The 14,112-nt window shown below is 40.7% G+C and overlaps 1 protein-coding gene across 7 annotated transcripts in view; it reads right to left on the reverse strand.

Annotated features, from left to right (window-relative positions):
• The window catches only part of FOXN3 (forkhead box N3), a 172,570-nt gene that overhangs the window by 69,082 nt on the left and 89,376 nt on the right, over nucleotides 1–14,112 (reverse strand). For all 7 annotated transcript variants that reach the window (XM_015630891.1, XM_015630890.1, XM_015630889.1 and 4 more), the window contains exon 4: nucleotides 6,498–6,562. In XM_015630891.1, coding sequence (XP_015486377.1) covers nucleotides 6,498–6,562 — 65 coding nt within the window. The remainder of the gene's footprint in view (nucleotides 1–6,497; nucleotides 6,563–14,112) is intronic.

A 14,112-nucleotide genomic window follows, 5' to 3' on the forward strand; every position in this document is an offset into this window, starting at 1 on the left:
AAAAGAAAAGCAAAGGAAAAAAAAAAAAAAAAAAAAGGTGCTGATTTCAATAATTATGCCATGTGAATGAAAAGTGATTTATTTTAACAAGGAGAGATAGCAGCTTTGCTGTTAATTTGGTATGTTGACCCAAACCAAGTCACCAGCAAACAGCATGATTGTCACAACTGTCACCATTGTTTCAAACACAGTGGAATGGCAGCTCAGCGAAGAAAAAATGTTTAATGCTCTGCTGATGAAAGTAACTACATTGGAACTAAACATTCAAGCCCCCCAAGTCTCCACACAAAACAGTCATTTTCCAGGTGTATCTCTCAGAGTAAAGAGTTCAACTGGGGAGAAAGAAAAACAAACCAAAACCCAAAATTCACTTCCCTGCAAAAGCTAATGGACAGCTCTGCTGCTCTTTACAGTTTTGTTCCCCCTGTAAAGTTCTTCCATTAGTGGAGCATTGGAATATGATGCAGAGCAAATATTCTGTAGACTGACAGCTCTGGGCAGTGAAAAGCACCATTATTACCCTCATTTCACAGAGCACAAAATCTAGAAATTATAACACCAAAGCAAGAAAATGTATTTAGATTCTTAGGAACAGGAGATGCCCAAATATGCATTAAGAAATTATGGTTTAGTTGGATTTGGGCCTTAGAGTTTTGCCCAAGACTGTTACAGATCACATCACCTAAATCTACCAGTCCTAAGGCTGGATTAATTTGTATTGCTTTTGGCCTCTTTCTTAAATGTCATGGTGACCATAAGTATAACATAACATTAAATTATCTGTAATAAATATGCTAGCTACCTTTCCACATTCTTTTTGTCTGCACCTCTAGGCAGTAGAAGAACAGAGAGCATTTTTCTCCAAGGTTAGTCTTTTGAGGTGTGACATACAATTCTGAAGGTTAAATGTATATGAGACTTGCTGAAGTTTCTTGTCTTTCAACTCTCCCTTGTTCCTCCTTCTCCTCAGCCCTGTTAGCACCAGAAGGTACAGATATCTTGTGTTCCAGGATGAGCTGTACCCCTCTGCTACATGCCCAGGACTTGCACCTGTTCTGCCTGCCCACTGCAAAAGAATAGATGAACTAAATTTGCGCCAGGAGAAAGAAGCCCACTGTGCTTGCATGGGATCCTGGCTATTTGTTGGAGGTGCTGACTAAAACATTCCAAGTTTTCCCATTATTAGACAGAAAACACATGTGGCTGCATGCACACAGGCATCTTATTTTCTCTTAGTGATTCTGTTGTGAAGTTCCCTCTTGAAAGGCGTTAGTCTTGAAAGTAAAAAGACAACTCCTCCCGACTTCACCAGAGTAAAGGCTGAGTAGTTGGTGTGGGCAATACTTGTCCAAAGAAACCAGGCTCTGCTGTTGCTACAATCTTATCCTAATGTCACTATTAACATAAAAACATAGGTTGGATGTCTTCATTTATAAGAGTGAAAGTTTCTAATTCAGACTTTTCAAGGGAAATAAGCAACAAATGCCTCCTTTTTGCCTCCTCCCTGCTGGTTTACTTCCACCTCAGCAACTGCTTCTACTAATAGCTAATGCTTGGAAAGGTGAAGTCCCAAATCTCCTCTCTCATTTCTTAAAAATACTTAATGGGAAATTGATTATATGGCTTGTTTTGACATTTCAAGGATTCTCAAGCTTATTAGGGAAGAAAAAGATTTCTGTACAATTGTATGCACATGTTCAAAATAAACTGGTTCCTAATCTTTTTATGTAGGACACCTCATTTCTGGTCTGTCCACAGTTCGTACAAAATAAACTTTCTTATTAGGAATGCAATTTTCTAGCTCAAAGAACTCACCATTCTGAACTAAGAATAAAATGATCCATGTGCTTTGGTACCTTCCTTAAAGTCTCACAATATAGCCAGGTGTCAGATGTCAGCACAATAAAATGTGAAAGCCACCAACCTGGACTGAGGGCATTAAGGGTCAATGGAGTAGCAGTGCCCAGAGTTTCCATTTCTATTCTGCAATAAACTCTGGAGTCTCCATCTCATGCTGGTTTTGGTGACACCTGACCCTGTAAAGACAGTGTCTTCCAACTCTTTCCTGTCAAAGCTTCTCACAGGTGGTGTCAGCTACAGCCATGGCAGCTGGGCCAAGCTCGCACATGGGCTGCTTCAAGTATCAGAGAAGAAAGTGCCTCTCTCATACAGTGTTTTCCCAGAGGAGAAGGGGACAAGTCATCCCCAGGTAAGCATCCTATCCCTTGCTCTTCTCTGGAGCATGAGGATGCCTATTCTCTGCAGCTGCTGGTGGAGAAAGAACTAAGCAGACCATGAAATCTGTGGAGGGCAATCCCTCCTTTCTCAGGCTCCTTCAGTCAAGAGGGACCAGAGGCCACATGCACTCCTCATTGTTCCCCTTCTGCATTCTCAAGGGAGCTGATTTTTCCAGTCTTTCCTTCCATCCTCATTAAAAGAGAATCATTGCTTCCAAGGACAGCCATGCTGTCTGAATTCAGTTCACTGACTGCTGCAATTCAGTTTGCAGGTGTGAATCCAGGTGGGCAGGATCTCTGAAGATAGGGTTCATATCTTTGATATAATATCCACAGGCAGCAGATTTAAACTGTGCTGACTGTCATAAGAGGAAGTGGAGGACCTTGCTCGCACCAGAAAGCAGACAGCTTGGCAAGGATCGTGGCTCCATTTATAGCAGGTCAGGCACAATTGGAAGGTGGACTATCAAGTCTCAGAGAGGAGGCCCATCTCCATTTTTTTTCCAACAGCAATAGGGACTGGATGACCCAAGCTCACTTTCCTTCCCCAGACAACAAAGACAAATCAAGACAGAACAAATTTGACAGAAAAGGCATTGTACTATGCTGTATTTAATTTACTGAAGTGTGAGGGCAATTAAGTTTAAAAAGGAGTAGTGATTTTGTTGTTTTGTGGGTTTTTTCCCTCAAAAGGGAAGTTACATCGTTAAGAAAATAAACCAAACCTCTCCACAATCCAGTTACATCTTACAGGAGGCACTCAGCCACTGGAATTTATATGACTGCTGCTGTAAGGTAATTTGAAGATGCATTTTTAGTTTATTCAAGAAGAATGTCAGCTATATTAACAGCAAAATAGTTTTATTATTACCACTTATCTGTGAGCAACTGCATGCTCAAGTCTGTAACATGAGCTTAACACCCAAAATCAGAGCTGAGGGAACAAAACTGCCCTTTTCAGAACTTGGAAGTTAATGTGACTATGGCCCCACCTATCTCCCCCAGTATAAGTTCCTGAAGAGTTTAGAATATGTCTAGATATTTTCCACCATAAGGACTTCTACCTCACAAGTATTTTATTATATAAAAATGAATGTGTTATGACAGATCAGAACAGAAAAAATAGTGGGAACAAAGGCTCTCCACACAGCTGATTAAAAAAAAGAAGCTGCGATTTGAAACAAACACACAATACACAGTGTATATTACAGTACAGTAACAAGCTACAAGAAAACAACAGAAAAAGAAAAGCAGTAAGAGCAAAAAACCTGTTTTATATGGAAATCCTAAAGGCTAGAACCCAGCAATTTCCATGGACACACAGGTAAGTTTTGAGAGAAGACGTAAGAGTCTGGTAAGACTGAAGGTCCTATCTAAATTGAGCTCTGCGTGAGACTTCTGAAGAACACCAAGCAGCACAAGGATATAGGGAGCAGCTGTCACTTAGCAGGAGGAGTTCAAGACCTCAAAAACAACCTAGGCAGGTGATTCAATACAGAGTAACTGGTTACAGAGTTAATGCTAAGAACAACAGTACTATGATCCTCACAGAAAAAAAACTAAGGCAGCCATCTCGTATCTAATAAAATCATAGGCAAAAAGAGAATTTTGTACATATACTTCAAAATTCTTCAAAAACTAGCCAGAAAGTAACACAGAGTTAATCCCACTCATGTCAAAAGTATTAAGGACAGAGAATAGCTAAAATAAATTTTAGCTTCTGTTTCACTTCCTTTGCTATTTTGAGGTACACAGATAACTGTTTTCTCAGTCAGTTTCTCAGAAGAAATACGTTAAACTCTTTACAATGGTTAAGATTATTTTGCCAAATAGCAAAATTTAGCTCTGATATAAAATGAGTGGAAACCAGGAGCATCTACAAGTCTTCTTGGCTAAAGAAAGCACTACTTACATTGTGGAATTTTTTTCTCTTCATTCCTCAGACCAGAAAAAGAACATTTTCCTTAACAACTCAGAAGAAATGAGGTGTGACAAGTGCACGTGAATATCACATTTACTATAATTACAGAATTATTCTGTATCATTGTCTGTAACAAAGTGAACATTCTTTTCAAACATAGTGGAACAATTATCAAGTAAAAATTTTTTAAAATCCCTTTGTTACCTCAACTTTTGCCAATCAAAAGGCAGTACTATAACTTGAAACCAGTAATTGAGTCAATTTTTCATTCTCCTGTTTGCATTAAGCTGATTATAAGCACTGGAGAAAGACTTCAGAGGGTCATGTAACATGGGTACTGACAATCATCTACACCTCATCTCACACCTCCCTGCACTGCTACCATTTCTCTACATGGCTCTTCTGGAAAAACACACTCAGAAGCAGCAAAGTGGTGGATGTGCTATTTCTGTGCAACCTGCTATAGCCTCTATATTAAAGAGACTATTGTAGGGAGAAATCCAAAGACAGAAATTAAAGCAAAAAGACAGAAAGGAAAGCTTTACTGATTTATCTTCTTGCTTTAAAATTATAACTGGGAAGTGTTAAAAAATTACTTTAATGAGGTTTTTCTTCATACTCTCATCCTTCTAACCTCAGTTGTATCATGCATATTACAGTCCAAATTGGCTGCATTTTCCACTTGAAATGGCAATGCAGAATGCCAGCTCAGTTAAAGGTCTGTTAGGCTTTCTTAGTTGCTTGAAAAGGCACTCATCTCTTTTCTCTATTTCTTTAATACATTGAAAAGTTTTGGGCTTTTAGATTTTCCACCCCAATATGGAAGGCAGAAGAGGGCAGAGGAGGAAAGGGTGGAGAAGTGTATTCTTCTTTATTGTGAGAAGACTTTAATCAACAACTGAGATAGAGAGGACTACAAAAACAGTTGTTATTAATTCCTGGTATCTTGCATCTTAAGAAAAGATAAAACATTTCTGCCACACAGACTTGAAAGAGCAAGTTTACATTTTATCAACTCGGATTACAAAGACTACATATGTGCAAATACCCATTTAAAATCAGAATTGTTGAAACCATGAAACAAATCAATCTATTTCACAATAGTTCTTTCTCCTAACAAAAAAAAAAAAAATTAAAATCTGGTTCTTCTCATTAGGAAGGACTGTAAAGGTAGCAGACCTCACTGATCAGACTAAAGCCAAAAGCAGCTAAACTCTACAATTTATACCAACTCCTAGTGCTCAGAAATAATCTGAATATTTTAATGTATTTAAATTCACCTGAACAAATCTCAGCATAGATATTAAATAGTTATGCAAATTCTTATATATGTGCAAGGAATTAACTCAGAAAAATATTCTCAGGTAAACCTCAGATGCTGGATTACTTTGGTATGTAGAAGGCAATACTGCCTGACAATGAATTATTTGCTTGTGTGTCTCCTAGTGAGTAAAGCTCCATCACTGGTGATTTGGACAAATGCTCCTGAGAACATTATATAGCGTTTTCTGTCAGAAGAAAGACCAGAAGAGTCTTGGCAGGAAAATGAACAGACAATTCATGGATAAATCTTTGCAAAGACCATAAAATGAACCTCAGTGGTATCAGTTACTTTGCACCATAGAGAAACACTTGTGGTCTGGAGACACAATGCTCCTAAAACACCTTCTTTAAGAGTGATGTACTCAATGGCAGAAATATAAACAGACACAGGAGTGAAAAACTATTTAAAAGAAGTCTGGAAAGGTAGACTGAAAATTTTCAGCTATCAAAACTGCAGTCATATAGCTTCTGCATATATTGTCTGTACAATGGAAATTAGACATTTAACACTGTTCTATGAATATAAGCACTAGTAAACATGGTAGCTTTCTTGAGACAAACACTCTGACACTGTTTTTCCCACTACATCAGGGCTACCTACCTTCTGGTACCTTTTGCTATCAGCACAATTAAGGAGTAAAGAAAAGGATTTCTCTCAAAGAACAACCTTGTTTCATCCACAGAGCTAAAAGTGGTGTTCCTGGAACATTTCCTTCTGGGCACTCTTTATACAAACAAAGGAAAAAACCAAAAAGCCACCCTTCAATATATATTACAGCAAGCAATTTAATGATCTGAGGAAAGAAAAAAAGCAGCAACTTTCACAGACTACACTCACTGTACGTGGTAAACCATCATTTTCAAGGCACCAGATGCGCAATAAAGGAGAAAGGGTAAAGGAAACAAAAAAACATTTAGTTATTTCTTCCTGGGTGAGTATCAAAAAAGCTGTGCAATTTGAAGAAGTTGTTTCTCGAGCAGAACAGTTAGTCCAAGATGTAGTATCCATCACCTACCTTGTAGAAGGGCTCCATTTCTCTTGAAAAAGGTGCTTCCGGGCCAAATGGGTGGACCTGATGTGCTAAAGGGAATAAGAAACACGTGTAAAGAAAATCATATTTGCACTATAAGTTGCATTTTTAAGTTACTATTCACATGAATTCTGTTTTGTTCTTAAAGCTAATGTAACATCATGGCACTTTTGCCTTCAAGCAAGGGTCTAAAATTTCACGTTAAAAATAGGTTAATTCGATTCAAGATTGACATTTTCTTCATGAGGAAAAACCTCCTCAGCAGAGCACACACCCACACTCTCTCGGAGGAAGAAAGAAAAATGCAATTTTGAATAAATAATAAAAAAACCTCAAATCAACGTCAAAATTATTTACTAAATTCTCAGTACAGCAAAATACATGCCCTTTTCCAAAAATACCTGCTAAAAACTCCAATATTCTATGGCTTTCACTCAGCTGTGACAACATGCTGCCCCAGCTAATGTATCTGCCCAGGGACAGCCTTGGCCAGACCCTGGCTAGCTCCCGTGCTTTACCCACCGAACCCCCTCGCACGCAGAGCTCCCCTCACCACACCAGAAAACCCAGCTCAACACCAGCATCCAGCAGCACCGGCACTGACAAATCTTGGCCTTTGCTGTGTGCTTGGTGACCACCGTGGCTCCTGGGAGACCCTGTCAGGGCATGGGGGCCACCGTGTGCCTGGCAGGTGTCACTGCCTGCTTGAACTCAGGGCTAGAGCACTCTTCTGCTTCTTGGCTGCCCCAAGGTGAGGGCCTCCGAGAGGTCACTCCTATCAAGTGCTGCTGAAGGCAACAACATTTCAAACAGGAGGGGAAAGAGGAGGGTACTGGTAGGATCGTCTAAACCTTGTTCCCTTTTGATGCCTTAGAGCAGCCCCACAGTGCTACACAGTGCCCCACACCGTGGGCAATAGAGTGTGGAATGCTCCAACAACCTGAGGTGCTGGCTAGCTGGAGGAGAGGCTGTGAGGAAGCTTCCCTGCAGCAGCCACGCACCACCACCTCTCGTGGTGAGAGAACTGAGGTGAGGTGACCCTGCTCCTGCCCTGGCTGCAGGAGATGGCAGGGCCAAGCTGTTATTCTACACCCCGCCACATCACCACTGTGGGCATGGTCTGGGAAGGAAAGCCAGGTGCCCCACTGGAAGTGTGCCATTTTGCCTCCATAGTGGGAATGTCTTGTGATCAGCTGCTGAGAACTTGGTCCCTACCACCACCATTGGTCTCCCTCCTGTTTTTGCTGGAACACAGTTACGAGACATGGTTATGACAAAAAGTGTGAATCCACAGTAATGCTGTACAGACAGCGGTAGCATGGAGGCCGCTGGGGGGAAAGGAGAGGTGGGGGTGACCCCAGCCCAGCTGAGTCCTTTGAGTGAAGCTGAAAGGAGCCCAGCCAAACCAAGCCCAAAGGAGCACAGAGGAATGGCTGGAAAGCAGCAGCAACCCTGGGGCTGACCACACCAGAGCAGTAGAAATGGTGGCACAGGCACCTGTGAGGAACTGAACCCAGTGGAGCAGCAGCACAACCCAACTCGGATGACCTACCTTTTGGGAGGTTTGCTCATCACTGTTCTTAGTGGTTTTGAGCTGGGTGGCAGAAAACACTATCCACAGGAGCCCCCTCACCATCCTGTCTGTGATCTCAATTACCACAGGAACAAGCACCATATTTTGTCTGGGGAAGCCACATGGATACAACCTACAGGGAGGGTCCACCATCTTGTTTTTGTTTCCAGTAGTGAATACGTTTATTGTGGATAAAATACCTTCACTCTTTGTATACTCATGGTATTAATAGTTGTTGTTATTGTGCATTTTTTACTCTATTGTTTTTTGCTTTCAGTAAATTGTATCAACCCACAGTTTCCACTCTTGTCCCTCCCTTACCAGTAGGGGTGAGGGAAGTGGGAGTTGCTTATTTGGAGTCTAATTTGTCGCTGATGTTACAAACCAGCACACTTTATCTAACAGCACCACTGACTGCAGCCCAGGTGCACCCCTCCCTCCCTCCCTTGTGGCACAGTTCATTCTCTCCACGGCTGTCTTCAGGTTGTGCTGCCCAGAGCAGAAATGTCACCACCACTCCCACTCCTGCAGTGTGGGCAATCCTCGGCAGGAAACACTGCCTGTAGGATTTTGCTGATGGGATCCAAGGGCTCAGGCACAACACAGTACCTGGGGGAAGTAACTATTTGTTGCAGCACTGTCAATGCAGGTGGTAGAGACAGGCTGTCACAGAGTTTTTCCGGTAGTCAGGAAACAGGTTACAAAATCCTCTACAGCCTGAAGACAATCGTATGTGTTCCAATATGCTGTGCTTTTACTGAAATCAGCATCATGCAACCATGCTACCAATATATAAATAATTGTCCTGTGCCCAAATTTGGGCACCATTTATAAGTAAGAGACTAAATTTCATTCAATAAGATTGCTGTAAGGCACTCTGCATTTTTAAGGAGGTAATCCTTCCTCTATGGATGTAAAGTGTGAATCAAGCCCTACAGTCCATTTCTAGTCAAAATCACTTTTGTCTCCTCTTGTGTTAACAATTGCTAAACAAAATGCAACAAAATGAAAACAGGTGCTGTCTATTACATTGACAGCATTAGCAAAGCTCTGCTAAAATGCCATGTAGGAGAAAAACCAATTCTTCCACAATTATTCTGCATAGTCTTGTGCTAACATTTAAAAAATTCACCGTGTTAAAATAAGGACTGTATATAAATCCAGACCAATTATGTGAGTAATAAAATCCTTCAATACTCCTGAACAAAAAGGGGAATTAAGAGAGAGAGAAAACAAAATGACCAAAAAGAAGTTAAGTAGGTCTACATTCTAAGTGCTGGAGAGCATGGGGCACACACTTGTGTGAACACATGCTCACTTCATAGTGCTTAATGCAACCAATTGTTTGCATTCCTTATAGTAAGTGCCCGCTCTTCAGTGTAGCTCCTCAACTCATAGGAAGGTCAAGAGCTGTTGAGGGCATTCACACTCCTGTAGGATTCACTCCTGTAACATATGTTACAGTGCATCAGAGTCCTGCATAATCTCTGGAACAGGGCCCATCAGGCTGCAAATGGAAAGCCATAGCATGGTCTTGATACTGTAGAGATCTGCCAGTCAGAAATCACAGTATGGCAAGGACATGCCTTTCAAAAGCCCAAGAGAAAAAAAAAAAAAATGAGTGAAATTCTGAAATGACGCTGCAAAAGAAATTCACTTCCAGGCTGTTATAAGTGGGTGGAAGAGGGTTAAAGAAAGGAGAATATATTTGAATAGACAAAATGTCTCCACTAGAGAAACAAAGCCATAGTGATTTATCTTATTTTCCAATTTGAAAGAAGACCCAGGGCTCTCATAAAAATCTCCATCTGATTCAGCACAAACCCACATGAACTAAGAAAATTAACCGTGTCTTCCCAGGGAAGGAAGCTAAAGAATTAAAGCAAATAAATAATGTACTGCAGCAACCGTCAAGCCTTTCAAAACAACAAACTTTTGTGTTTGCAGGGCTTTGCATAAGTTTACCTATGTCTGATCTGCATTGGGAAATTTTTTTTCCATTCCCAAACTTTTGTATGTGAAGTCTCAGAGGGTATTAATTATTAAAACATATTTCAAGTTGACAAATGACAGAGTTGAACTATCTCTCACTTTAAAGTGTTCAAAAGCTGCTTCCTCTCTGTTCCAGATTAAGAAACCATTTGAAGAAGTTCATTCTTCCAAAGACCATCAATAAAAACCCAAAACATTTGGTCCATCTCAGGCATTCTTTCAAGCAAGTTGTTTATTCAGTGTAGCCTGGAAGCTACAAGAGAATGGCTGGTTCTCCTACAGAAGTAACAGCATATTCTGCATTTAGGCAAAATAAAAATGCAAAATCTGGGTCTACAATTTTCTTTTATAATCAATACCTGATATAAAATGAATATTTATGCCATTATTGATGGAAGAGTTTTTCCCAAAATTTACCAACTAAACACACTGACTGAAGTAGTATCTCTTGGAAAAAAGCAGTAAGTACTTTGAACTCTTATCTCACTATGAAGAAACTTGGGGAAAGAAGAAATATTTTTGCTTTGGAAATGCTTGGACTGGCCTTAACTCTGAGAAGCAGATGAGCACAGGGCACTTGTGAGGGTGGGTAGAAAATGGACCTTGATCAGCCATAGTAAGCTGAGATTTCAAGCAAACATCTTGAAAGAACAATTTGTATAGTTTATGAATTTGAGAACACACAAAACATCAACAGCTACCAGCCAGGATAATTTGTTTGATTTTCAGAAAATACTACTGTTTGAAGTATACACTCAGGCAACAGGATATCCAGGCTGCAACAGTATTTGCAGCAAATGCATAAAACAGGATCCAGGGGTACAAGTTCAGAGGCATCCAGTGCACGCTCCACCTCTCTCCAAGGCACAGTAATTGGCACTGTGGCATCAGTGCAGCACCACAGAGAGCAACTGAAGCATTCAGAGCCTGCTGAACCTTTGTCTGAGAGAACTGATGGAGGATGGCTTATTGCTTATGGCTAATTCCTTAACCCCTAAGGAATTGGGAGCCACCTCTGATCAAAGCCCACCTTTCCCACAGATGTGCAAGCAATTTTTAATGGCAAGTGGAACTTGATTTCCACTCAAGGCAAGTGATGAACTGTTCTTTCTCTGAAGACACAACCAGCAGGAAACTTTGTTGTGCCAGTGGGCCTCAGGGATGGGAAGCTTCTTGACTGCAGGGATTTTTCTGAGGAAAGACTTTTCTGTAGGAAAATGTTGCTTTGCTGAAATCTAAAACATTCTACAGGAATGTGTTGATTTGAATACTGTTTTTGCTGGAAACTAGGACAATATGAAGACTGTCCAGCCAGTGAGGGTTCATGGCAGCTGGCCAGCCCAACCAGGAGCTCCCAGGGCATACAGAAGCAATAATGTGTGTGAGCTCCCTTGATTAATTATTTCTATCAAAATGTATGGTGGACATTTATAAAAATCTTCAAAAGGTGCATAGGCTTGAAGAAACTTAAAAAAGGAAACATAAATCCTTTGTCTTCTGGAATTCACATTAGAGCAAGGAGACTGCAGTCTTAAAGCCAAGCACTAAAAAAAGCCAGCCTAAGAATTCTCTTGCACAGTTGCTGTATTTCAAAACTATGCCAAATGCTCTCATAGGCCTCTTTGTCAGAGAGGCTTGATTAATAGATTAAAAAAACCCAAACAACTAAAAATTCAAACCAAACTCAATTGTATGGGACTACACACCACAATTAAGGGATTATGAAAACACAGAAGCCAGGCAATAAATACAGGCCAATGACTATGTTACCAAATATGTCCAGGGAGTGATGGTAAAGCAGGAAGACAAAGAAGGAGGGGAAAGCAAACATACAAGCCAACACCAGCCCTTGAACACACATTACAAAGGCCTTTTAAGTTGACACTTATTATCCCAATGAAGGATAACTCAGTGGAGAGGAAGAGAAACTGCTTCACACACACACACACACCTTAGCCCACCATGGCCAAGAGGAGGTGGAATTAGCTGCTGGGGCATGGCTGGTGCCAAAGTACATCCTGGTTTCAGGAAAGCCTGGACTACAGGGCAGGACAGCTCGGTAAAGGACAGAAGTATGAACAGTGTCAGCTGTAAGCTAACAAGCCCTTGCACACAAAATACCCAACACCATCTGCAGCAAGTGAACAGCTGTTAGACCACAAACAGGCAGCAAGGAAACAGAGAGTGTCCTCTCCAGCCCTTACCCGTGGCAAAAATGATGGGAACAAGAAAAGATCCAGCTTAGCCCAATACACTGCAACAACCTCCCTTTGCCCTGGGGAATGCCAGCTTTGAGGACAGCTATATAATTGAAAATTCCTGGGAACAGAAGCTGCCACTGCCAGGTGAAGGGAAAGAAGGCATTGCTGTATCCATGCTGTAAGTATTCCATTACCAACCATCCAGAGTGAAAAATACTTCTCTGCCAAGTCTCACCAACACCTCTGACAAAGAGTGAACTGAAGAAAATGTCAAGAACACCAAACCTAGAAGCAATAAATCCTTTTGTCAAAGAACAACCAATGAAGCATATTGCAGGCATAGAAACCCATCTCCAAAAGTTTCTGAGAAGCAACTAAATCACAGTTAGTCTTATGTTCAAGTTGCTGATAACAATAGTTGTAGATGCCTTATCTGGATGGAGCCCATTAAACCCTGTATCTAGAGACAGCAGGGAATGATGCTCTTGACAAGCACATTCAGCTCCTGATGCCAGCAGGGTGCAGACTGCTACTATAGGGTATATAAATGGTTGTCCAACTGAGCTGGAAGACTTTGGTTTTTACCATTACTTGAGAAGTAAATTCAGGATACTGCTGTAACTGAGGAAAAAAGGTTAAGTATGTTTTTGTGGGAATACTGCTTTCCTTAATGCTGGAAGATGAACACTACTTCCTTATGGCAATCACCCTGTAAAAAGCATGGGAAATGTTCCCAACTACAGTGGTGAGCACCCTTCTTGGCTCCTGTGCTGAACAAATGTGGTCTGCAGAGTGGCTGTTGAATGGCACAGGAGGAGGTCACTTGGTCCAAACAACACTGCCATGAGCTTGTGGAGTGAACACAAGACTGACAGCAGCTCCTTGTGACTGGTGACTCTTCTAACACTTGTGAGCTCTTCACTGCTTGCACCAGAAACCTCACATCCTCCCACTATTGTATCAGCTTCCTTTTCTACATGCAATTTTAATGCCATTACTGCATGGGGGTGAACAACACTACTGCACTGCAAAGAGGGTTTAATTCTCTCCATCTGGGTATAGAATCATAGTTGTTTTAATGAATTGGTCACTGTCATTATACCTTTTGAGCAATACAGAAATATTCGTATACTGCTGTACTTGCAATATTTGTGTTTTGCTAATGAGAAAAAGATAAAGTCTAATTCTTGCCAGCAGTTTGCTGGCAGTTAATATCACAACTAGCCATCATCTAGCAACAAAACAAGCAAGCTTCTTCTCCAAGCAAAGCAAAAAACCCTCTACTAACCTGGGCCAATGACAATACGTTAAAAAAATAGCTCAAAGGCTGGTGATAAGGTATTTCCTGACTTCAGTGAAAACTGATTAATACTTTAGAGATTTTAAATATATAAACCCATTACTCCCTCTTCTCGAATTTTCCATAACTGACAAAACATTGCTGTTGAAGAGATTTATGAATTCACAATACAGATTTTTAATTTATGACTGCTAATCTAATATTCTGGCAATGCTTCTCTTTTCTCTGCAATTCCCTCTTTTACTGTCTCTCAGTATCTCTCACTTACTGCAACATGTGAGATCGAGACTTTAAGCTCCTAGATAGAGTCTTTCCTGGTTTCTCTAGGGTGTCTAACACATTTTCAAGTGAACAATAACATTTTGATCCCTTGTGAACTCTAACGAGTTTTCTATATGACACAACTGCCAAAGGGATTACATCTAAATTTCATTAAAGACTAAAGAAAAGTTGCTCATGAAAGCCACTCATGAACAAAATACCTGAAAATAAAGTTTAATGCTTTCTGAAGGATGAATTGAGAAGTTGGTCAAA

This window comes from Parus major, chromosome 5 (assembly GCF_001522545.3).
Source record: "Parus major isolate Abel chromosome 5, Parus_major1.1, whole genome shotgun sequence".
NCBI lineage: Eukaryota > Metazoa > Chordata > Aves > Passeriformes > Paridae > Parus > Parus major.